Source organism: Tamandua tetradactyla, chromosome 6 (assembly GCF_023851605.1).
Source record: "Tamandua tetradactyla isolate mTamTet1 chromosome 6, mTamTet1.pri, whole genome shotgun sequence".
In the NCBI taxonomy this organism is placed as follows: domain Eukaryota; kingdom Metazoa; phylum Chordata; class Mammalia; order Pilosa; family Myrmecophagidae; genus Tamandua; species Tamandua tetradactyla.
Genome location: NC_135332.1, coordinates 22,801,371 through 22,825,774, shown reverse-complemented (window position 1 = coordinate 22,825,774; position 24,404 = coordinate 22,801,371). Strand labels below are relative to the sequence as shown.

Here is a 24,404-nt window from a genome sequence, read left to right as displayed (position 1 = left end):
CTTCTAATCCCTTCTCTGGTTGGGTCACTGAGACCCCTGGCCTTGATATCGCCCTTCCTTGAACTGAGACTCTTCAAACACAGCTTTTTCTCTGCCCAAATACTGGTCCAGGATCCTAGCTCAGCCTTTTCTGTGTCTTAACTGGTTAGACAGTTTCCCTACCTCTGTTCCCCCACTCATGCCTCTAACCCAGCCAACATGATAATAAGGATACAGGAGCTGCTCTGAGAGTGGCAACCTAATAGGCTTTCTAATGAATATGACAATGATGATGATTTTGGAAATGTTAGCCTATTTGTTTATTCAAGAAATATGTTTTGAGGGCCTAATATATGCCAGATACTCTGCTGGATGTTGGAAGACTTCATGGAGCTCACAGTTAGTACCACACTTAGGCGCAAGGCAAGAGGGGCCCCTGATCAGGAGCCTGCTCTGGAAGCTTCCAGTTGCTCCCCATCCCACAAAGCAAGGAGACCATGGGATGTGCCTACCCATCGCCCCTTCCACTCTCCATTCTAAGTCGTGTTCTGGGTTCCTGGCCCTGTGCTATCTATACTGGAGCCTGAGGCAAACACAAAATTCAGTATTACTGGTCCTGTCTTCATTTAAAAATTTGAACTTTTATTTATTATTGATTTTTGCATTAATTTTGGTTTTTTTTTTTTTTTTTTTTTTTTTTTTTAAAGGAAAGACAGAGAGAAGGAAGGAAGGATAGAAGGAAGGAAGGAAGGAAGAAAGGGAAACATTTCCAAACATTTTCTTGCTTTATTGTATTTTGTTTTTCCATTTTTGTTACATGGGCTGGGGCCGGGAATCGAACCGAGGTCCTCCGGCATAGCAGGCAAGCACTTTTGCCCGCTGAGCCACCGCGGCCCACCCTAATTTTGGTTTTTAATATATTGCATTAAAATATTATTTATCTTTATCGCTGAGTTTTTGGTGCTCCTCAAATTTGGTGCCCACTCTCTCTCTCAGCCAACACGACAAGCAAACTCACCGCCCTCGACAAGCAAACTCGCTGCCTTCCCCCTCTCTACGTGGGACATGACTCCCAGGGCTGTGGACCTTCCTGGCATGTGGGACAGAAATCTTAGAATGAGCTGGGACTCAGCAGCAAGGGATTGAGAAAACCTTCTCAACTGAAAGGGGGAAGAGAGAAATGAGACAAAATAAAGCGTCAATGGCTGAAAGATTCCAAACAGAGTCGAGAGGTTATCCTGGAGGTTATTCTTACCCATTAAATAGATATCACCTTTTTAGTTAAAGTGTAACAGAGAGGCTGGAGGGAACTGCCTGAAAATGTAGAGCTGTGTTCCAGTAGCCATGTTTCTTGAAGATGATTATATAATGAAAAAGCTTTCGCAATGTGACTATGTGATTGTGAAAACCATGTGTCTGATGCTTCTTTTATCTACCTTATGGACAGATGAGTAAAACATATGGATTAAAAATAAATAAATAATAGGGGAAACAAATGTTAAAATAAGATTGAAATGCTAGTGATCAATGAATGAAAGGGAGGGGTGAAGGGTATGGTATGTATAAATTTTTTTTCTGTTTTTCTTTTATTTCTTTTTCTGAATTGATGCAAATGTTCTAACAAATGATCATGATGATGAATATACAACTGTGTGATGAAAATAAAAGAATATTATTGTATATTGATTGGTTTTATTAATAAAAAATTTTAAAAGATAGGAAAAAAAATTTGGTGTCCAAGTGTGGGCCTCACTTGCCTCACCTAGTCATGGCCCTGTCCTGTTACCCAGAATTCCTTCTCTGAGGGGCCCAGCCCCTTTCAAGGCCTGGAGGACCTTTCCCCACAACCATCCTCCTAGGGCTGGACCATGCAGCAAGTGTGCCGAGGGGTAGCCAAGGTATGGCTTGATGTAGATGGAGCTTGCACATTTGGGCGTATCTATTACATAAGCATAATAGAAAGGAATTGTGGGTGAAGAGAAGGTCAGAGGATGGGGAAAGCCCTGCTATGTCCTAGTATGAAACTCTGAGGAGCCCGAGAATTCTGAAATTGGACCTGGCCTTCCAGATCAACATAAAGGTATATTTGTCAAGATAAGAGGATAGGGAATGTTTCATTTAACAGTTTGTTCACTTGGTTTATAACTTTTAGGTATTTGGAAATTTTGTAGTGGGCTTCCACATGTGTGCTTGCCCCAGGCCCCACAAATGTTAGGGGTGGGCCTGCTTACAGGGATGGTGAGTAAACCAGTTTGATCTACTCACTGCCATTGGATTCCCACCTGCATACCTTTGCTTCTGCTGTCTGCATCACCAACTCCTACCCATCCATTAAGTTTCCTCTTCCATGAAGTCTTAGGTGATCTCTGCTACACTCCAAGGCTTGTTTCTCCTCCTAACCTCTGACAGTTACTGCCAGACCCACTCCCTGTGTCCTTGGTCCCCACTGCCTGGTGACAGCCCTCCCGAAGGTATTTTGTGCCATTATGTAACTTTTAGTATGTGTGTTCCATGTCTGAGGAGCTGGATTATCAGTGTTTTTATAGAAGATTATGTATTATTTTATTCTTCACATACCCACAGTGTTAGGCTCAGAAAAGAAAGAGTTTGAAGTTAGCCAAAGACCTAGATTTGATGATGGCCTTCCTCTTATTAACTATACGACCTTAAGCAAGTTAACCTCTCTGAATGTCAAATTTCTCAAATATAAAACAGGGATTATAAGGCCTGCTTGGCAGTGTGTTGTGAACATAAAAGGTAATATATATAAAGGGCTTGGCATAGTAGGCAGTCAATAAAATAGTAACCATAATGGTATTATTATTATACATAATATATTAATATATAGATTACATTTAGTATGTGGCTGCTATTATATTATTAATATAAAATTATAATTATAAATTATTAAAGACATTACACAAACTATTGAATGGGTCATTTGAGGGGGGGAGGTCAAGAAACCTAAGGGAGAGGAAATGGATCCCTTGGACTTGAGGCTTTTCTAACAGGAAACCGAGGAAGCCTGGAAGGAATTTGCTTTGGTAAGGAGATCCATAGGCATTTGGCATAGATGTGAGCAACACAGAGCTCAGAATTAATCTTTCCACATGGCTAAACCCCTTGACTCTGAGCCCCACCAGCTATAACCTTGGCTCAGCCCTGTCCCCACCTACCAGTAGAGGCAACTATGCAGCAGGTATACCTACATCTGCTATGGAGCTGGCTAGTCTCCCCTGTCCCAACATACCCCAGAGTGCCTGCCCAGGAGAAACCAAAAGGATTAAGGTTAGGAAGAGCGGAAGATGCCTGTATCCCAACCCACTGGAACCACCATCCTCCAATATGATTATTAAAAACATTTCCAAGGGATTAGCAGCTATGCCAGGGGTTTTGATCACTAACCCTCAGCCCAAGCAGAGTTTTTAATCACCAGCTGCTGCTACACTAACATTACTAACTAATGAGCAATCTGCTAAGGCATGGAGTGAGGGGCTGGGGTGGGGAGGGAGGCATCTGCCATATGACTGAGCCAAGGGGCCACCTTGAGAGGAGATGATTCAAACTTATACAGACCCCAATCAGACCAGCTTCCCAGGACACTGAAGCCACTGGTTTGAGAATGGGATGCCTGCATGCAGGTATTGTGAGCTCCCTCATCTTGGGAACCCTAGTTTGTCTCCTTGTCAGACAGTTAACAGAACAGATAGCTCACCTGCATCTGGCCAAGTTTCTAGACTGGAACTTCCTATAAAGACACAGCTCTTGAGTCCTAAGAGCTTTTTTTGGTGTGTGTATGGGCAAAAGTGTAGATGATTCAGACTCAGAGCCTTTCCCACTGTTTCATGGCAGAGATGATAGCTAATTCTATTCCAGGTCCATATCTACCTCTCCCAGCTAGGCTTCCAAGCAAATGTGAAATCTTTTCTGATGGGGGAAGCTAAAAAGGTAGCCTTGAGTGCGGTAGAAATTCCTTTGTCTAGGGACACTGACAGAATAGATGGGAAATTAAGGAGGCAGGAAGGGTATAGCCCAAGAAGTTGATAGAAAAAACAGGCAGATGAGGAGGTTGTGGGAGATTAGAAAGGCTGTGAGGGGCGAGGAGGAGAGTCTGGAAACCCCTCTGGCTCTTAGGAACAGTCCAGAAAAGAGGCTGACAGAGGGCTTTCTCAATGTAGATCTTGGTTGTAGCCTTTTGAGTTCAACAACTGTTTATTAAAGTCCCTGTTACATTTCCTTACCCTTTTCTCTTCTTTCTCTCTCTCCTTCTCTGTGTCGCTTTCTTTTGGTTTTGGTCCAGCAAAAGGATGAGGCTGGGACTTGCCTTCTTCCTCACCCAATGCAGATTTTTTTCTTGGGGAAACTCCTAGGGGTTCTACTCCACCCAGGCCACCAGCTCTGCATCCTTGCTATCAGCTCCTATGAAAGCAGTTTCTCCATCCACCACATCTGGACACCTGCACAGAGTATCACCTCTTCTCTTTGTGCACAACCCTGTGCTAGGCATTGGGGAACAAGTTACAGAAAGGAGGGGACCTACTAGAAACTGCAGAATTCGGGGCCAGATGTAACAGCCAAGTACACATTCTGCAAATTAGGTTAAAAGGGGAACAAACTCTTCTGAAGAAAGAGTGTGAAGGTGTGGAAGGAGCTGGGAACCATGCCCAGGTACAGGGGGCTAAGATAGAGAGGTTGAGGGTAGGGAGCTGTTGGCTCTGGGGCAATTCATGGGTTCTCAGAAGAGGGCTGGTATGGGGGGTATGGTGGTAGTGGAGCCTTGACCCCTGGAATCCCAGACTTAAATGTCTGGCATAAGTGTGAGAGGAAAGGAAGCTCCACTGTGGGGCCCAGGGCAGGGGAGAAGATAGTCTCTCTTTTTGTAAGACTGTGCCCCTGGTAGAGGCAGGAATGGAGGAGATACTGTCCTGTAGGCAGGTTCCATGGATCCTTTCCTGTCTACTCTGCCCTCCTGGCCAACCTGGTGTCTCTGAAACCCAAGGGCCCTGGCTGCCCCTCCTGCCCCATCCCACACAGCCAGTAACGGCAGAACAATGAAATAAACACCATATAAGAACAACAACTCCCAGAAACTCCAAAGGGGCTTTGATGTTGGGGCCAAGGGTTTTGACTAAACAAACTGGAAGCGATTTAGGCCGGGGAATGCTGATGGTGCTGAATTGGAATTGAGTCAGGCTGGAGCCAGCAGGGGACTTTGCTCTCCCCACTGCTTCAACTAGCCAACTTGGGAGCTGAAAGGCACCTCAGAGACCAGTTCAGATTCAAAGGTGTGTGCATCTCCTGCTTCCGTCCTTCCTCCTGCCGAAGGGGCCAGACCGCCTAAGCACATCACACCCACACCAGTGAATATGAAACTACCAAACAGATGGGTGGGCCATCAGGCAACGGCTCTGCTCTTCTCTCCACCCTCAAGCCTCCAGAGCACCATGTTGCCCTCCACCCCCACTAGGTCTTCTTTTCTTCACCAAGTTCTTATTTTAAATTTCTTTATAAGGAACAACTAATTTCAGGAACAAATCCTGCCCTAGACTAAGTCCTTGGCCTCATAATAGCTATCCCTCCACTGGCACTAAGAATGGTCAGACCCATCTAAGAGAGTGAGAGATGGTTCAATCTTTGGAGCATCATTTTCCCCTCCCTAGAGGGTGAAAACTCTATGAGCCAGAAGATATGTCTTGTTCATCTCTATGTACCTGGCAGTATCCAGCATAGTGTATTCAATTCATGTTTGTTGAATGAACAAATAAATCATCTCTTGTGGGGAAGCTTGGAGGGGTAAAGTTTTTGCTCTCTCATAAGCCTCAGGTAATACACAGTTCATAAAGTGGCCCTATAGATGACATACATACATTTGTCCACACAAAATGTGTGCAGAGTCCTCAGCCCAGGGTCTAACAGGTAGCAGGTACACAACAGCCAGCTATAACTGTTAACACTTTAGGCTACTTCCAACTGGCCTGTATCTCATTTGTAGCAAAAAGACCCTACTTTTGTGAATATGCACTAAGGGGCTTATTTAAAAAGGGGGTTGATTCTCCTCTGAGGGTAGAGATTCAGGAAGAAAAGAACAGGTGCCTCCTCTCCTGTCCAACCTTCAAAAGTTGGTGAAAGCTTCTCTGGTAGTGAGTGATGCTTTTTCTATTAGAGAGGTGGGAGAAAGTGAGGTTTTATCTGTACCCTCTAAAAGAGACCCTGCCCTTTAATAAGTTCCCCTTTCACTATCCCTCTGAATGAACCCAAGCTATTTTCGAACTCTCATATCCCTTCCTGGTAGGCCATCTGTCGTCCTGCTTTTTTTTTTTTTTTTAAATCTTAATCATTGTTTTACATTTAATCACCAAGAATTGAGTAATAAGATCCTGAAAGAACGGTGAGGTCTCCCCAGACTGGACTGAACTTCACAAAGGCAAAAACCCAAAACAAAACAAGAGTCACTCACAGAGACCCAGACCATGCAAAACATGCTTACACACTTTCCTACAGACAAATGCACAGGGTACTAACAAATGTACGAACAAAGGAGTACAAAGGACACAGATGTGCTACACAAACACACACACACTTAGATGCACACATATCCTGTCAGACACAAGCATACACACATATATTCAGATTCATGTCTGTAGTAACAAAGAAACACCAACAAAGCAACACACACACCATCTTTTGAAATACACACATATGGACTCACAGGAGACCTGATGACTGTACTTCAAGCTTCACCTCCCAACCCAAGCCCAAAAATCTGGCTGTAATTATCTGGCCCATGTTGGAAGCAATAGGAAATCCAAAGCTGCCTCTGTTTTCTGGGGGAGATGCCAGGATTTCAGCCACTTCTCCATCATTAGAAAATAAAAGCTCTCTGGCCTTGCCTCTCTCCCTCCACCAAGTCAGAGAAGGCTAGGAAGGTGTGGATGGGGGTGGAGGATAAAATCTGGGCCTGAGAACAGCCTGGTGAGCTGGAAAGGGGCTAGGAGCCTTATAACTCTGAGCATGAGTCTTTTTAACGTCCCCCAAAACAATAAACAGGGCAGTTGCTTGGGTCAAGGTTGGGGACATATATTTGGGACCTGGGAATTGGTAACAATTCTAGACACAAGCCTCATGGGGTGACAACACAAGATAGTGGAACAACCACAGACTTACAATAAGAAGACCTGGGCTCAAGTCCCAAATCTGCTGTGAGCCAACTGCAAGTGATTTAACTTCTCAGAACCTTACTAATGAAATTGGGGTAGTAACAGCAATGGGCCTTACAGGGTAGTGGTGAGTAATACACGAGTTGGTCTAAGTTTTGTGTAGCTGGAAAAGCACCACACCAATGTCATTATTGGCTATGGTTTGCTGTTCCAATCTGTGCAGGAGACCGATCTTCCCCCAAAATAGAAAGCTCTCCTCCGGTCCTCCAAATCTATTTGGCTAATTTGACAGAAGAGAAAATATAGTTCTGAGGAACCTGGGTCCACTCTTTCACCCCTCTGCTCTTATTAGATGGAGCAGGTCTCACTATACCTGCAGCTTTTCAGTATAGTCATCCCATGAGGCTGGTGTCTAGGACTGTTACCAATTTCCAGATCCCAAATATATGTTCCCAACCTTGACCCAAGCAAAGGTCCTGTTCACTGTTTTGGGGGACGTTGGAAAGGGTTGACCACACAGCCCACCTACTGCCACTCCTACTCTCAATGTTCCTCACATCATCTGAAAACAGTGTAGCAGCTTGGGGAAGGACCACTGGATTTGGGGACCTTTCCTGTTCTTAAAGGCATATAACCCAACCATCAGTTTCCACTAATTCAGCTTAGCATTAATTTCCCTGGACAATTTTCCTAAACAATGGACATACTATCCACCCAGCTTTGTTTAAGAGAACATTAGAAATCATGACCATATATGTGGATGATGGCCACCAAGACTTTAAGGAAGGAGCTTTTGAAGGACTGGAACTCTATGAGATTTAAAATGGCTCAAAACTTGTACCTACAAAGTTTTGCCCCAATGGCAGCACTCTCTGTGGCTTCAGAACTCTTTAGGAGTTGTAACTGTAAACATATTGCTCTGTAAAATAGTCTCTGTCTTAGTCTAAGTTCCTCTACCAGACTGGGAGTTTCCAAAGGCCAAACCCTGTCTCTCCCATTAGACGTGGAGTTCTAGGTCACCTTCTCAACACTCTAGTCAGGTCCTGGCCCCAGAATACAATGTGACATACTAGAATTGGTGAAGGTAATGATACAGCGGCTCTACCTGGCCTTTCAGAGTGGGACAACTTTGTGTGCTATCTGGGTTTCAATGCGCACTCAAAATAGAGATAATGCAAAGCCAGTATCTCAAGATATATAAATGTATATATATTTTCCTTTCTTTCTTGTATTGTGGAAGACTTGATGGGGTGGTGAGGTTAAGGGGAAACAGCAGAATGATGGAGAGAAACCTGAGGGGTAGCGGGGAGGGGAATGAGGAGAAAGAGGGGTGTGTGTGTGCTACAAAGTTGAGGAACAACCTTGGGCAGGGGAAGAAAATGAGATTCTCACTAACCCCAGGACTTCAGTTTGGGTTTCCTCAGTGGGTCAACAGAGCCCCAGGTGCCAAGGCTCTGGGTAGGGTCACTAGTTCAGGTCACTTCCTCCTCCCTCTTGGAAAGGAGGAACAGGACAACTTGTTCCTGTTCTTTAGGCTCCCAAATACATGGCCTTTTAACAAGGGATTCTCAATGTGGGGTAAAGGAGCATGAAACAGTTCAGCTTTGGAATTAAGAGGTCCCCACTCCACTTGCCTAACCTGGACATCAGAGTGTCGCTAAGAGAGTCAACCCACAGTCCCAGCTGCCCTCCTTTGAAGGCCAAGCTGAGGGATTTGGCTTTCCAGACTGTAGCAGGGAGTGAGTCACAGTCTAACAATGTTATCTGTCAAGTGCTACAATTCTCTGGGCTGGCCATACCCACAGCCTCTACAGCCTGGATTCTCACTGGGCATTCCTCAATCTTACAAAATGTGGGGATCATGCTGGTTACTTTTTTGTGCTCTATCTTCCCCAGCTCCAGTTATTACTTTTAGGGGTCAGTTGATCTAATGAGGGGCCCAGCCAAAAACATAGGCCAGAGGGGGAAAATGATGGAAATATGGTAAAAAGTTTTCCAGCATTTGAGTCTAGAGAGCAGAAGGAAAGAAACTGAGGAGGTCTGTGTGGCGAAGAAGCCAGGTTGATATGGCATTCAATACAAAAGGTTAAAAATGCCTATATACTAAAAAACACCGAGTGTATACTTTAAAATGGTGAGCTTTATGGTATATAAATTATATATTAATGAAACTTTTTTTTTTTTTTTAAAAAGAAGTGTCTTTGTGGGAGGCAGTGAGTCTGTCCTTAAAGAGCGATAATGCTGATTGTGGGAGGTAAGGTGATGAATAAGGTTAGAAGGATCTTTATACCAGACACCTTGGAACACCACCACCTCGAGTGATCCCTCCCCTGATTCAAAAAACACTTTGTTTACCAACAACCTTGAGATCTACTTATAGCAAAGGAATAGGTCAAAATGGTATGCATTGAACCGCATTCCTGGCTCATTATGTCCTCACTCTTTCTTCTTCTGTTACTCCCACTTTTAATTTATATCTTACATTTTACATGTCTTTCAAGCCTCTGTAAATCCATTCTACAGCAAGGCAGGATATAAATAACATTTAAAAATATATAATTTGCAAAACACTCTCATGCACATATTCTCTTTTGATGCTCAGAACAGCCCAAGGGGAGGGTAGAGAGGTGGGACTATTTCTATTTTTAGACTCAGAGAGATTAAAAGACATGGTCAAGGTCATCTGGATATTGAGTGGGGGGTAAGAACTAAAAAGCAGGTGTTATAACTCCGAGGTAATGGTAGTAATCTTTCCTCTATGGAAGGCACTAGAAGAAAGCACTGGAAAAGGACCAGGTTGTCTTCCTCTAGACTTACCATGCATACATCACAAACCAATAATGCAGACAGGTCTTTAAGGGAAGAGAGTGTATGCCCATCTGCTCAAGGTCCATGGGGGGAGGAGAAAGATGGTTTTCCATTTCTCCTCTTCCTGGCTGTGTCCATTCCAACAACTCAAAATGAACAAACACTCCTCCTCCGAGTCAGTTCACACAATAACCATAGTACCTTACTGCACAAAAAGGGCAAACATGACAGTTTTCTACCAAGCGTCAGGTACAAGTTCGCAGTACTTTCTGTAAAGTTTGTGCAGGATACACACAAGGTAAGTTCAGGGCTGACATTATTTCCTGAAATCCTCCTTAGAGAAGAATCTGAATGGGGTAGCTGCAGTGGGCATGGTGATGGGTCCTAAGCTCTTCCCATTTTTCATAGGCTATGGGTTGAATTGTGTCCCCCCCAAAAGATACATTTAAGTTCTAATCTCTGGTCCTGTGAATGTGACCTTATTTGGAAATAGGTCTTTGAAGATGTGATTAGTTAATCTGAGGCCATGTGTACAAAGCATAGAACAAGATGTCAATGAATAGGGCTCTGTAAAGAAATTAATTTAGATGGGGTAAAACTTGTTGCAAAGTAGATATTAGTAAGTGCAATTATATCAGCAACTTTTAATTTCCTTAACAAACCTAGAAGAAATTAGCAATGTAACATCTATTTCTATGATGTCTCTATGCAAAAAAAAATTGGATGCTATCAGTCATGCTTTTTTAATTAAAAAAAATTTTAATGTCAATTTTTAAAAAAGTGAGGCCAAACTGGATTAGGGTGAGCCCTAATCAAATACAACCGATATTCCTACAAGAGGGAAATTTGGACACAGAGGGAAGAGGCTATGTGACGACAGAGGTGAAGATTAGAGTTATGCTGACATAAACCAAGGAATGCTAAGGATTGTCAGTAACTGCCAGAAGCCAGAAGAAGTAAGAAAGGATTCTTCCCTAGAGTTCAGAGGGAGCATAGTTCTGCTGACACTTTGATTTTGGATTTCTAGCCTCCAGAACTGTGAGACAATAAGTTTCTATTGTTTTAAGACACCTAGTTTGTGGCACTTAGATACGGCAGCCCTAAATCTTTTTTAAAATGATTCACATAGCGGGAAAGAGAGCAAGCAGCAGTGAAGGAAGCCTCCTGTGGTTTAGGAGTGACTCATTAACAAACATTGATGGACAATGAGCAATACAAAGATGGGTTAAGCCCACGTATCTGTCTCTCCAGTACACAGTCTGAGGTGATGAGGGAATTAGGATACAAGATTTGTTAAGACCTGTGTCATGAGAGAAGCATAAACAAAGTCTTCCTGGGAAGTTAAGGAGGGAAATATATCCCACTGGGAAATCAGAACAGGCATCTTAGAGGCAATCACATTTGAGAAGGGCCTCCCCCCAAAATAGGTAAAATTTATTTTTTCTTAAAAACATACTACCCTTACTTTCTAAACAAAGGTGGAGTAGGGAGAAAGAGAGACAGAGAGGAGAGGAGGGCTTCAGCAATGAAAGGGGAATGAAGAGGAAAGTGTTCCAGGAAGAGAAAGCACCAATCCAGGCAAACGCACAGGGGTGGGAATGAGAGCACACTTGAGAAACACTGAGTAATCCAATGGAGTATGAGGTAGTAGAAAACAGGACTAGAAAGGTAGACCAGAGCCATTTCATGGAGGCCCTTAAATACCAAGCTAAGGAACGTACGCTTCACTTAGTAGGCAACAGGAAACGTCCACTAGGGACTGAACTGGAAGTGTGCTTTGGGAGGAAAACGGGCAGCCTTGTGTAGGATGCATTAGAGATCCCATTAGTTAAGATCCTAGAGAACGATGACAGTTCACATGGGGGTGGTGTCTGTGAGAAATGGAAGGCAGGAAGATATTCATTGCAGATTGCCATCTGTGGATACACTTTTATTCCAAGGAAAGATACAAAAATGAACAAAGATGTGGGCCTTAAGGAGATTCTCAGCCTTGTGGAGCAGGCAGGTATAAAGGAGCAGTTACCCTGCGATGGAGTTAGGACTCTGGTCAAGGTATGTGCAAAGTGCTCTGGGATTGCAGAGAAGGGGGAGTTTGAGAAATGGTTCAAAGCTTCCCCACATAGAAGAGAACGTGATCCCCATGTCTTCCCCTATTTTACTCTAAATAGTACTGCTCATAAACACATTTTATGTTTAGCTGGCACCTAATCTAGGGAAGTTTAAACCAGCTAGACATGAAGCAAACATCTGTTGACCACAGACAAGTGTCCAGGTACGTGCTCTTTATCTACTTTCCTAACACCCCAGAGGGGATAGTATGAGAAAACTTGAAGCACTGACTGACCCATTGGTCTGGGTGGGTACGGAGAGCCCAAGGATTCAGGACTAACTCTGACCTCAAGACACATGCCCCGCTCTGACTTCTCAGCTTTGTTTAATTGGGTTCAGGAATTAGTCTTGAGAAGCAGAGAAAAAGCAAAAAACTACATTCTCCTTACTCCTAACCCCTTAAAGAAGAGGTCATGCGAGGTCATCCCTGCTTGACCTGATGATCATGGCCAAGCAATGAAATGACTTCTTGGAAGACAGTTAAGGCAGGATAGATCAGGGAAGGCAGGAAAAGACAGTGAAAGTCAGACCTGGGACAGCTGAGACAGAATGCCTACACAAGGTGCCCAGCATACAGAAGGCACCTGCTAATTATGGATGCATGAGTGAATTAGGGGTCACGTCAAGTAGTGCTCATTATAAGAGAAATGCAATTAAAACTGCAGAGGAAAACCATAATTTATCTATGAGATCAGCAAAGATTGGAAAGAATGACAACATTTTGTGTTGGTGAGGGTGTGGAAAAATAGACCTTTGCATTCCCCTATTGAAGCAGCTGCAAATGGGTAGCTTCTGTGGACGGTAATTTAGCAATTTCAATCAACATTATAAATGCACGTAACTTGCAGGCAAGCAGTTTCACTTCTGAGAATTTATCCTGCAGATATGCACACGTATCAAGTGACCTATGCACAAACATATTGGTTACAGCTCTGCCTGCAGTTGCACAAGATGGAAAACAATGAGTCTACTAAAATTAATAATGGTATATCCATAAAATTAAATATTATGGATTATGATATGAACTGTTATGCAAGGTGAATTACCTCGAAAAACAGTAGAGGAAGAATAATGCCTATAGTGTGGTACCATTTGTGTGAAGAATGAAAAAGCAATGTGTGCATGTTTGTATGCTACCATTTGTGTTAAAAGAATACATATTTGGGCGGTGCTACGGTGGCTCAGTGGCAGAATTCTCACCTGTCATGTTGGAGGAGTTCGATTCCCAGTGCCTTCCCGTGCAAAAAACAAAAACAATAACAAAAAACGCCAAACATATTTGCTTATATGGGAGGGGAACTAGGTAACTAGGGCATTGAGACAGTATACACTTATTTGTACCTTTTAAATTTTATAATATGTACAAAGTAGTATTTACAAGAAACATTTTGTAACTAACATAGATGAATTAAAAAGCATAGTCAGGAAAGACCATAGCTGAGTATATCCAACCACTGCTCCGAGGCAGCCCGGCCTTGTGCGTTAGTCTACAGCACCCCCTGCTGCTGTTTGAGAGCACGCACTGTGCAAAGCGGGTGCGGGGATGACGGAGCAGGGTGTTCTTAGGGAACACTGAGGCCTCTTTAAAAAAAGGACAGAGAGGAAAGAATAGTACAGAGTGTGGAGCTGGAAAAGTCTTAGAAATGATCCCAAGCAGGATGCATGTGTGGCATCTGAGGCTTAGAAGAAGGGACACTGGGAACGAATGGGCTCGGTTTGAGTCCTGGCTCTGTTCTCACCAGCTGTGTGCCCCTGGATACATGACCCTCTTAATAAGTATCAGTTCTTGTCCATAAATTGGGCTAATAATGCCTACCCCTAGGGCTGTTGTGAAGATTAAATCGTGTACAAAATGTGAACAGTGCTTTAGAATTGAAAAAGTTCTATAAAATTGCTGGAGGATTATTTTTAACTAGCCCCCCTCATTTTATGAGGTAATAAGAGGTAGTATAGGGCTGTGGTAAAAATAAGGATTCTAGAGTCAGAGCTGCCAGAGTTTGAAGTCCAGCTCCGCCATCCACTAGCTGGGTGATCGAGGATAAACTACTTGGGGGACCTCTGTTTTTTGCATCTGTGAAACATGTTTAAAAAATAACATCTTCATAGGGTTGTTGTGAGGATTAAATGAATAAATTTATGTCTAGCATTTAGTACAGTGTCTGGCATATAGTAAGTGCTATGTGTACATCTGCTGTTATTTCTCATCATATATGTTATGCTTATAGATAGGTATTTGATAAGAGTTAGCAGGTTTTACCATTTTACCTGTGAAGAAATTGAGGCTTGGAAAGGGGATGTGACTTACCCAAGCTACCCAACTAATGAGTCATAATAACTTCCCCTCCAAAGAACCCTAGATACCTCTTGGATATAAGTGCTTAATCATTTCTTAATCATTGCAACCTGAATTAAAGTAGGTCTAGATGGGGCAGAGGGTTGGGATTCCATGAGGAAGAGAAACTTTAGTGGGAAGAAGATGCGGGGAAGGCCAGTGTTTGTGGGGAGATCAAAGGAGAATCAGGGTCTGTGAGAACTCAGCAAAGAGATGTGGCACCCAGAGGAAACTGCCTTGGAATTAATTCTCAGCACAATGGGAGAATTTTAGGGGAGGGGATCAAGGAAGGGGGGCTTTTGAACGAGCTCATAGGGGATAGGAACTGAGAATGTGATGATAATTATCTATCATCCTCACTATGAATAAATAATTTCCAAGGAAGGCTCATGGTGTAGAGGAAAGAACAGTGACAAGTATTTACTGAGTACCTAACTGTGTCAGGCTATAAACCAGAGTTAAAAGACTGTTACTGATTACTAAATCTTCTGTCTTCATTTTCACAACAGGGATAATAATACTTACCTGACAGAGTTGTCACGAAAAATGAAGTTAAGCAATATTGAATGTAGAAGCCAAGCATAGTGCCTGGTATCCTGCATTCATAAAAGCTAACTGAATTTAAGTTGAACATCTCCATGTAGCATATTGAGCTGTGAAAGATACAAGGAGACTTAGGTGGGGACCCTGTTGTCCAAGGACTTGGAATTTAGTTGGGGAAACAGGGCAGAAGCATAAGACTAAAACAAAGAAACAAAAAATACTCACTGTAGTGCATTTTAAGGGCTGGAAATAAGCAGCTAAACACTTGAGGAATGAATCCCCACTAAAGGCTCCTAAAGGCCCTGAAGACATATGAGCTAGACCTTGAAGGGCCTAGTTAAGTCAGAAGAACGAGGAGCGGTCCAGGTGGAGAAGAGCGGAGGAAATGTGCAGGGGGACAAGGAACCTCCATGCCATTCCCAAGCATCAGTGGGCAGTGAACAAAACAGACATGATTTCTAAACTAATGGAGCTTTATGATTTGAGAGGCTGGACATATTTTAAATAAGTCCATATACAAATATAAGGCATGAAGGAAACAGAGAGGATTCTGTGAGAGAGAACAATGTTGGACCTAATTAGATTGGGTAGTCAGTAAAAGCCTCTCTAAGGAAGTCGTATTTAAGCCAAAGCCTAAAGATTGAGTAGAGTTGGTGTGTGTGTGTGTGTGTGTGTGTGTGTGTGTGTGTGTGGTGGGTTAGATGGAAGTCCTGTGAGTGTTCTATTTCAGGAGAAAGAAATAGAATGTACGAAGGCTGTAAGGAAGTGGAGCAGATATCATGAGTGGAGCACTGTAAGGGTGAGGAGAGGTACAAAAGATAAGGGTGGAGAAGCAGCACAGGCCTTACCATGTAGATCTTTGTACATCATATTATGAACTTTGAATCTGGTCCTAAGTGTAGTGGGAAACCATTGAGGGGCTTTAAGCAGGGGAGTGATAATGATCCAATTTATGTCTGACAGAAGATCTTTCTGGAATGCTGTGTGGAACAGGATTGAAAGTGCCCAAAAGTAGAGGCAGAAGCAAATTGTATCGTCTCTGAGAAGGCTGATGATGGCTTCAACTGGAGGTGGTAGTGAAGACAAGGAGCAGTACATGGAAGTGTAATTTGGAGATAGAAGTATGAGGATTGATGACAAATTGGTAAGGAAGGGGGTAAGATGAGAAAGTTGTCACTGTGGACTCAGAGATCAGGAAATCATTTCTGAGATGGGAAAGACTGAAGGAGAAGCAGATTTGGGGAAGCAGGAGATAGATCACAAGATTAGTTTAAGGCAAAAAGAAGGCTGTAATATAAATTTAATTTGAGACTCTTTAATCTTGATTTAAAATGTAAGCATAAGATGCATGGGTGGATCAGTGGTAGAATGCTCACCTGCCATGTGGAAGACCTGAGTTCTATTCCCAGCTCATATATCCTCTTCCCCCTAAAAAAAGATAAGCTTGTAGCTTGTAAAACATGGGTGAAATAGTCAAAGATGTTGTAAATGAGATAAGTAGCTAGTTAGTAAGCAAAACGTTTGTTAGACATAGGCAGAAGTCATAGGATGTGTTAAATAGTTAGCTCTACTTAGAGCACATGTGTTAAACATAGATAGGAAAGATCAAGAGATACCTAATATTCAGGAGACACCTGGGTACTAAATAGACCTAATATATTAAGCATGCATGAGACTTATAAGTGCTAAATATATAATATGTACTTATTATATTCAGGATATGCTAAATACATATAAACACTCAACATACATGAGGTCTTAATTCAGCCCTTTACTGATACCTTCTCTGGCCCCATATGCCCTCTGCCCAAGATATATAAATATATTTGTGGCTGCTCAGTAGGCTGATTAGCAAGCTATGTCTATGGCCAGGCAAAGTTGTCCCAATGTCTCTCTGAGTTGGGAAGACTGAAGAACTTTGTAGTATATAGACAACTGGTTTGAAACTTTTCCATTTGGTGACTTACTGTTATGATTCCTAAGCCTCCCTCCAGTATTATGATCTTTTAGTTAATCACTACCAGCAAAACTCCTCATTCTCTACCCTAACCCACATTCACAAAATACATTCAGGGATTGGGTTCCTGCATACAGGCTATTTTAGTGTGTTAATGCTGCTGGAAATGCAATGTACCAGAAAGGGGTTGGCTTTCATAAAGGAAATTTATGAAGTTACAAGTTTACAGTTTTAAGGCCATAAAAAATGTCCAAACTAAGGCATCCAGAGAGATATATCTTGATTCAAGAAAGGGCTAATGACGCTTGGGGTTTCTCTGTCAGCTGGGAAGGCACATGGTGATGTCTGCCAGCTTTCTCTTCCAGCTTCTCTTCTCAATATTAGATGGTTTCCCCAGGGACATTTACTTTCTGCATTACCAAACGTCACTGTGTCAGCTCTGAAGCTTTTTCCAAAATGGTTCCCTTTTAAAGGATCCAATAAATGACCCACCTGGAATGGGTGGAGATACATCTCCTTGGAAACCACTTAATCAAAAGGTACCACCCACAGTCAGGTGGGTTATATCTCCACAGAAACAACTTAATCAAAAAGATCGCATGCAACAATATTGAATCAGGATTAAAGAGCATGGCCTTTCTGGTGTACACAACAATTTCAAACCAGCACATAGGTCTTCTAAATAAATGACTTTTATGTGAGCTAGGAGACTAGACTGATAAAGAGTTATCTAATAAAAACAGCTATTGATGTTAGTTTTTATCTAACAATCCCTTGAAGGAAAATTCATATTGCCATTTTACAAACTGTCACTCCATTTGATCTAATGTGGTCATTGCCATCACCGTTACCTCTCCAAGTCTTTATTATGCACTTAGATGTTGATAATGGCTTAACAGCTTACAGTACACTATAACCATGCTGTCACAACAACCTTACAAGCAGGTGGGAAAGATGCTATCATTATGCAACCCCCTCCTTTTTTTAAAAAAATTAATTTATTTATTAATTAAAAAAATTTAACAACAGGGCGGGCCACAGTGGCTTAGCAGGCAAGAATGCTTGCCTGACATGCCAGAGTACCCAGGTTCAATTCCCGGTGCCTGCCCATGTTAAATAAATAAATAAATAAAATGAAAAAAATAAAAAATAAAAAAATTTAACAACAAATGAACAAAAACATTAACATATGATCATTCTGTTCTACATATATAATCAGTAATTCACAATATCATCACATAGTTGCATATTCATCATTTCTTAGAATATTTGCATCAATTCAGAAAAAGAAATAAAAAGACAACAGAAAAATAAATGAAAACAGAAAAAAATATATACATACCATACCCCTTACCCCTCCCTTTCATTGATCACTAGCATTTCAAACTAAATTTATTTTAACATTTGTTCCCCCTACTATTTATTTTATTTTTTTTAATTAATTAAAAAAAGAATTAACAAAACAATTAGAAATCATTCCATTCTACATGTACAATCAGTAATTCTTAATAACATCACATAGTTGCATATTCATCATTTCTTAGTACATTTGCATCGATTTAGAAAAAGAAATAAAAAATAAAACGACAACAGAATAAGGATTAAAACATTAATAGAAAGAAAAAAAAACAAACAAAAAACCTATACCTCACATGCAGCTTCATTCAGTGTTTTAACATAATTGCATTACAATTGGGTAGTATTGTGCTGTCCATTTCTGAGTTTTTATATCCAGTCCCGTTGTACAGTCTGTATCCCTTCAGCTCCAATTACCCCTTCTCTTTTTTTTTTTTAATTAACGGAAAAAAAGAAATTAACCCAACATTTAGAAATCATACCATTCTACATATGCAATCAGTAATTCTTAACATCATCACATAGATGCATGATCATCATTTCTTAGTACATTTGCATCGGTTTAGAAAAACTAGCAACATAACCGAAAAAGATATAGAATGTTAATATAGAGACAAAAATAAAAGTAATAATAGTAAAGTCAAAACAAAACAAAACAAAACAAAACAAAAACCTATAGCTCAGATGCAGCTTCATTCAGTGTTTTAACAAGATTACTTTACAATTAGGTATTATTGTGCTGTCCATTTTTGAGTTTTTGTATCTAGTCCTGTTGCACAGTCTGTATCCCTTCAACTCCCATTGCCCATTATCTTACCCTGTTTCTAACTCCTGCTGGACTCTGTTACCAATGACATATTCCAAATTTATTCTCGAAAGTCTGTTCACATCAGTGGGACCATACAGTATTTGTCCTTTAGTTTTTGGCTAGACTCACTCAGCATAATGTTCTCTAGGTCCATCCATGTTATTACATGCTTCATAAGTTTATCCTGTCTTAAAGCTGCATAGTATTCCATCGTATGTATATACCACAGTTTGTTTAGCCACTCTTCTGTTGATGGAGATTTTGGCTGTTTCCATCTCTTTGCAATTGTAAATAACGCTGCTATAAACATTGGTGTGCAAATGTCCGTTTGTGTCTTTGCCCTTAAGTCCTTTGAGTTTATTCCCAGCAATGGTATTGCTGGGTCGTATGGCAATTCTATATTCAGCTTTTTGAGGAACCGCCAAACTGCCTTCCACAGTGGTTGCACCCTTTGACATTCCCACCAACAGTGGATAAGTGTGCCTCTTTCTCCGCATCCTCTCCAGCACTTGTCATTTTCTGTTTTGTTGATAATGGCCATTCTGGTGGGTGTGAGATGATATCTCATTGTGGTTTTGATTTGCATTTCTCTAATGGCCAGGGACATTGAGCATCTCTTCATGTGCCTCTTGGCCATCCGTATTTCCTCTTCTGAGAGGTGTCTGTTCAAGTCTTTTTCCCATTTTGTAATTGGGTTGGCTGTCTTTTTGTTGTTGAGATGAACAATCTCTTTATAAATTCTGGATACTAGACCTTTATCTGATATATCATTTCCAAATATTGTCTCCCATTGTGAAGGCTGTCTTTCTACTTTCTTGATGAAGTTCTTTGATGCACAAAAAGTTTAATTTTGAGGAGCTCCCATTTATTTATTTCCTTCTTAAGTGTTCTTGCTTTAGGTTTAAGGTCCATAAAACCGCCTCCAGTTGTAAGATCCATAAGATATCTCCCAACATTTTCCTCTAACTGTTTTATGGTCTTAGACCTAATGTTTAGATCTTTGATCCATTTTGAGTTAACTTTTGTATAGGGTGTGAGAGATGGGTCTTCTTTCATTCTTTTGCATATGGATATCCAGTTCTCTAGGCACCATTTATTGAAGAGACTGTTCTGTCCCAGGTGAGTTGGCTTGACTGCCTTATCAAAGATCAAATGTCCATAGATGAGAGGGTCTATATCTGAGCACTCTATTCGATTCCATTGGTCAATATATCTCTCTTTATGCCAATACCATGCTGTTTTGACCACTGTGGCTTCATAATATGCCTTAAAGTCCGGCATCGCTAGACCTCCAGCTTCGTTTTTTTTCCTCAAGATGTTTTTAGCAATTCGGGGCACCCTGCCCTTCCAGATAAATTTGCTTATTGGTTTTTCTATTTCTGAAAAATAAGTTGATGGGATTTTGATTGGTATTGCATTGAATCTGTAGATCAATTTAGGTAGGATTGACATCTTAACTATATTTAGTCTTCCAATCCATGAACACGGTATGCCCTTCCATCTATTTAGGTCTTCTGTGATTTCTTTCAGCAGTTTTTTGTAGTTTTCTTTAAATAGGTTTTTTGTCTCTTTAGTTAAATTTATTCCTAGGTATTTTATTCTTTTGGTTGCAATTGTAAATGGAATTCTTGATTTCCCCCTCAGATTGTTCATTACTAGTGTATAGAAACACTACAGATTTTTGAGTGTTGATCTTGTAACCTGCCACTTTGCTGTACTCATTTATTAGTTCTAGTAATTTTGCTGTGGATTTTTCAGGGTTTTCGACATATAGTATCATATCATCTGCAAACAGTGAGAGTTTTACTTCTTTCTTTCCAATTTTGATGTCTTGTATTTTTTTTCTTGTCTGATTGCTCTAGCTAGAACTTCCAACACAATGTTGAATAACAGTGGTGATAGTGGACATCCTTGTCTTGCTCCTGATCTTAGGGGGAAAGTTTTCAGTTTTTCCCCATTGAGGATGATATTAGCTGTGGGTTTTTCATATATTCCCTTTATCATTTTAAGGAAGTGCCCTTCTATTCCTATGCTTTGAAGTGTTTTCAACAGGAAAGGATGTTGAATTTTGTTAAATGCCTTTTCTGCATCAATCGAGATGATCATATGGTTTTCTGCTTTGATTTGTTGATACGGTGTATTACATTAATTGATTTTCTTATGTTGAACCATCCTTGCATACCTGGGATGAATCCTACTTCGTCATGATGTATAATTCTTTTAATGTGTTGCTGGATTCGATTTGCTATAATTTTTTTGAGGTTTTTTGCATCTATATTCAATAGAGAGATTGGTCTGTAGTTTTCTTTTTTTGTAATATCTTTGTCTGGCTTTGGTATGAGGGTGATGTTGGTTTCATAGAATGAGTTAGGTAGCTTTCTCTCCTCAATTTTTTGGAAGAGTTTGAATAGGATTGGTACTAATTATTTCAGGAAGTTTGGTAGAATTCACATGTGAAGCCATCTGGTCCTGGACTTTTCTTTTTGGGGAGCTTCTTAATGATTGAGTCAATTTCTTTACTTGGGATTATTTTGTTGAGGTCGTCTATTTCTTCTCGAGTCAAAGTTGGTTGTTCATGCCTTTCTAGGAAGTTGTCCATTTCATCTACATTGTTGTATTTATTAACATAAAGTTGTTCATAGTATCCTGTCATTACTTCCTTTATTTCTGTGGGGTCAGTGGTTATGTCTCCTCTTCTATTTCTGATCTTATTTATTTGTATCCTCTCTCTTCTTCTTTTTGTCAGTCTTGCTAAGGGTCCATCATTCTTGTGACTTTCTCATAGAACCAGCTTCTGGTTTTATTGATTTTTTTAAAATTGTTTTCATGTTCTCAATTTCATTTATTTCTGCTCTAACTTTGTTATTTATTTCCTTTTGCTTGCTTTGGGATTAGTTTGCTGTTCTTTCTCTACTTCTTCCAAGTGGACAGTTAATGCCTCGATTTTTGCCCTTTCTTCTTTTTTGATATAGGCATTTAGGACAATAAATTTCCCTCTTAGCACTGCCTTTGCTGCTTCCCATAAGTTTTTTTTTTTTTTTTTTTTTTTTGGTTTTGGCCAAACTTTTTAATTTAGTATTCTGTAGTCGTTTAACACACACTTAAATGGTCTTATTGGGGGAGGGGGAAAGGGGAGGTTCTTGCAGATTCCTAAGAAAATGTCAGAAAGGCAAAATATGGCCAGCATTATCCATTTGCTTTTTTGGGGGTTTACTGGGTGAATAGCACTTTCCTTACATAAGCATTTGATCTCAGGTTTTCATACTGAGAACATTGAGATTTAGTTTGAAGACATCCTGAAATCCTAAGAGTAGCATTACCCTGACCACCCTCTAATTATCTAAGCTTGTTTGTATAAGCAGAAAGATTCATCTCTCCATTTTAGATGGCTAGATGTTTGTGGAAGCTTTTAGGTGTGCTTGCCGCATTTACTGGGAAAAATCAGAAAGTGGCCTTTAGGGACACTTTTACTTGGAAAGTTACAACACTAATACACAAGTCAAGTCTTACACATTTAACATTTGCTTGTTGAAAGCAATGTCATAAATCAAATAAACATGTTTTACTTTTTCCTCACAAGAACATAAAAATTATGGAGGGGAACTTAACAGGAAATTTAAAAAAGGTAACACAATTTTTCCTTAGTAGTCCGTGGGTAGTTATAACAGTTTCCACTTTTTGTTTGTTTATTTGAACAGGGATTTTGGTCCAAAGTTGTATTTGTTTTTAGTATCTGCTTCTGCCTCCCCCTCTATCAGATCGACTTCCTCCACGGCCACCACCTCTTGGTGCTCCGCGGCTTGAACTGCTGTAGGAATCACGTGGAGGAAGGTACCCCCTTTCCATAGAAGGGGGAAGCCCTCTTTCTTGTCTGCCAACACGATCAAGACCACTTGAGTAGAGATCACTTCGGCTGCTTGAGTAACTGTCTCGACTTCCACCATATCCGTCACGTGAGCTGCTGTAATCATCATAGTGACTGCTTCCACCATAAGATGGCGGGGGCCCTCGTGTAGGTGGAGCACTAGGTGAGTTACCATAACTCTCATATGAATCTCTGTAGGATCCTCCACTCGGATGATCTGAATAGTCTCGATCACGACCATAGCCATCTCTATCACTATAGCCTCTTGATGGATAGTCATCACGTGAACTGGAATGACCATAATCACGATATGTATAATCTCTTGGTGGTAGTGCATAATCTCTTGTATCACGAGAACTTGGGTAATCCCTGCTTGAATAGCTGTCTTTAGTAGAATACCCATCATCTCTTGGGGACAAATAAACATTTCTACGAGAGGGCAGAGGTTCCCTTCGTGGTGGGCCTCCATAACTATCTCTTCCACGTGATACAGGAGCTCTTCCTCCCATTCCACTGCTGCTGCGAACTGGTCCTGAGGGGGCAGATCTTTTAGGAGGAGGACCCCCACTTCGTGGTGGCGGTCCTCTTTTTACTGGAAGTGGTCCCCTGGAAGAACTCATGTTAAAATTCATGGAATAGCCACCATCATCCATGTGTCCTCCACGTGAGGGAGGTCCCCTTGTTCCTCCACTTCCTCCTCTTCCGCCTCTAAGACCTCTGGGAGGGCCTCTGCTTCTTGGAGGTGGAGGTGGCCCACGTCTACCACTTTCAAATGATGGTTTAGTGGCTTGTTCCACTTTGATGGCTTTTCCATCTAAAGACTTTCCATTCATGTCTCTGGCTGCATCCTTGGCATCTGCTGGGCTTTCAAAGGTGACAAAAGCAAAACCTCTCGATTTGTTGGTTTCACGGTCTTTCATCAAGAGTACTTCCACTATTCGTCCATATTTGCCAAACACAGCTTCAAGGGCTTTCTCATTTGTTTCTGTATTGAGCCCACCAATGAAGAGCTTTCCTGGATGATCTGCTTCAACCATTTTTCCCCCCATAGTCGGAGCGAGGTGAGGATGATTTCAAGCTCCCACGAGCTTGCTGACAGATGCTTTCTAGAAGCTCAGCACGCGTAAGGGCTGCCGGGTCGAGTTGGAGGAGAGGAAGGGGAAGCCACTAGCTCTACCGCGCAACAAGCGCTTCCCATAAGTTTTGATATGTTGTGTTTCCATTTTCATTTGCCTTGAGATATTTACAGATTTCTCTTGTAATTTCTTCCTTGACCCACTGGTTGTTTAAGAGTGTGTTGCTGAGCCTCCACATATTTGTGAGTTTTCTGGCACTCTGCCTATTATTGACTTCCAACTTCATTCCTTTATGATCTGAGAAAGTGTTTTGTATGATTTCAATCTTTTTAAATTAATTGAGACTTGCTTTGTGACCCAGCATATGGTCTATCTTTGAGAATGATCCATAAGCACTTGAGAAAAAGGTGTATC

General features: G+C 41.3%; 1 protein-coding gene across 1 annotated transcript; it reads right to left on the bottom strand.

Moving 5' to 3' along the window:
- Nucleotides 1-22,447: 22,447 nt before the first annotated feature.
- On the bottom strand, nt 22,448-24,100 carry LOC143685856 (RNA-binding motif protein, X chromosome-like). The gene has a single exon (XM_077163001.1). The coding sequence runs from the start codon at nt 23,961-23,963 to the stop codon at nt 22,776-22,778; it is 1,188 nt and encodes a 395-aa protein (XP_077019116.1). The 5' UTR covers nt 23,964-24,100; the 3' UTR covers nt 22,448-22,775.
- Between the last annotated feature and the right edge of the window lie 304 nt (nt 24,101-24,404).

Excerpts from the sequence above, each read along its gene's own strand:
- LOC143685856 (XM_077163001.1), bottom strand. The coding sequence starts at position 23,963 with ATGGGGGGAAAAATGGTTGAAGCAGATCATCCAGGAAAGCTCTTCATT.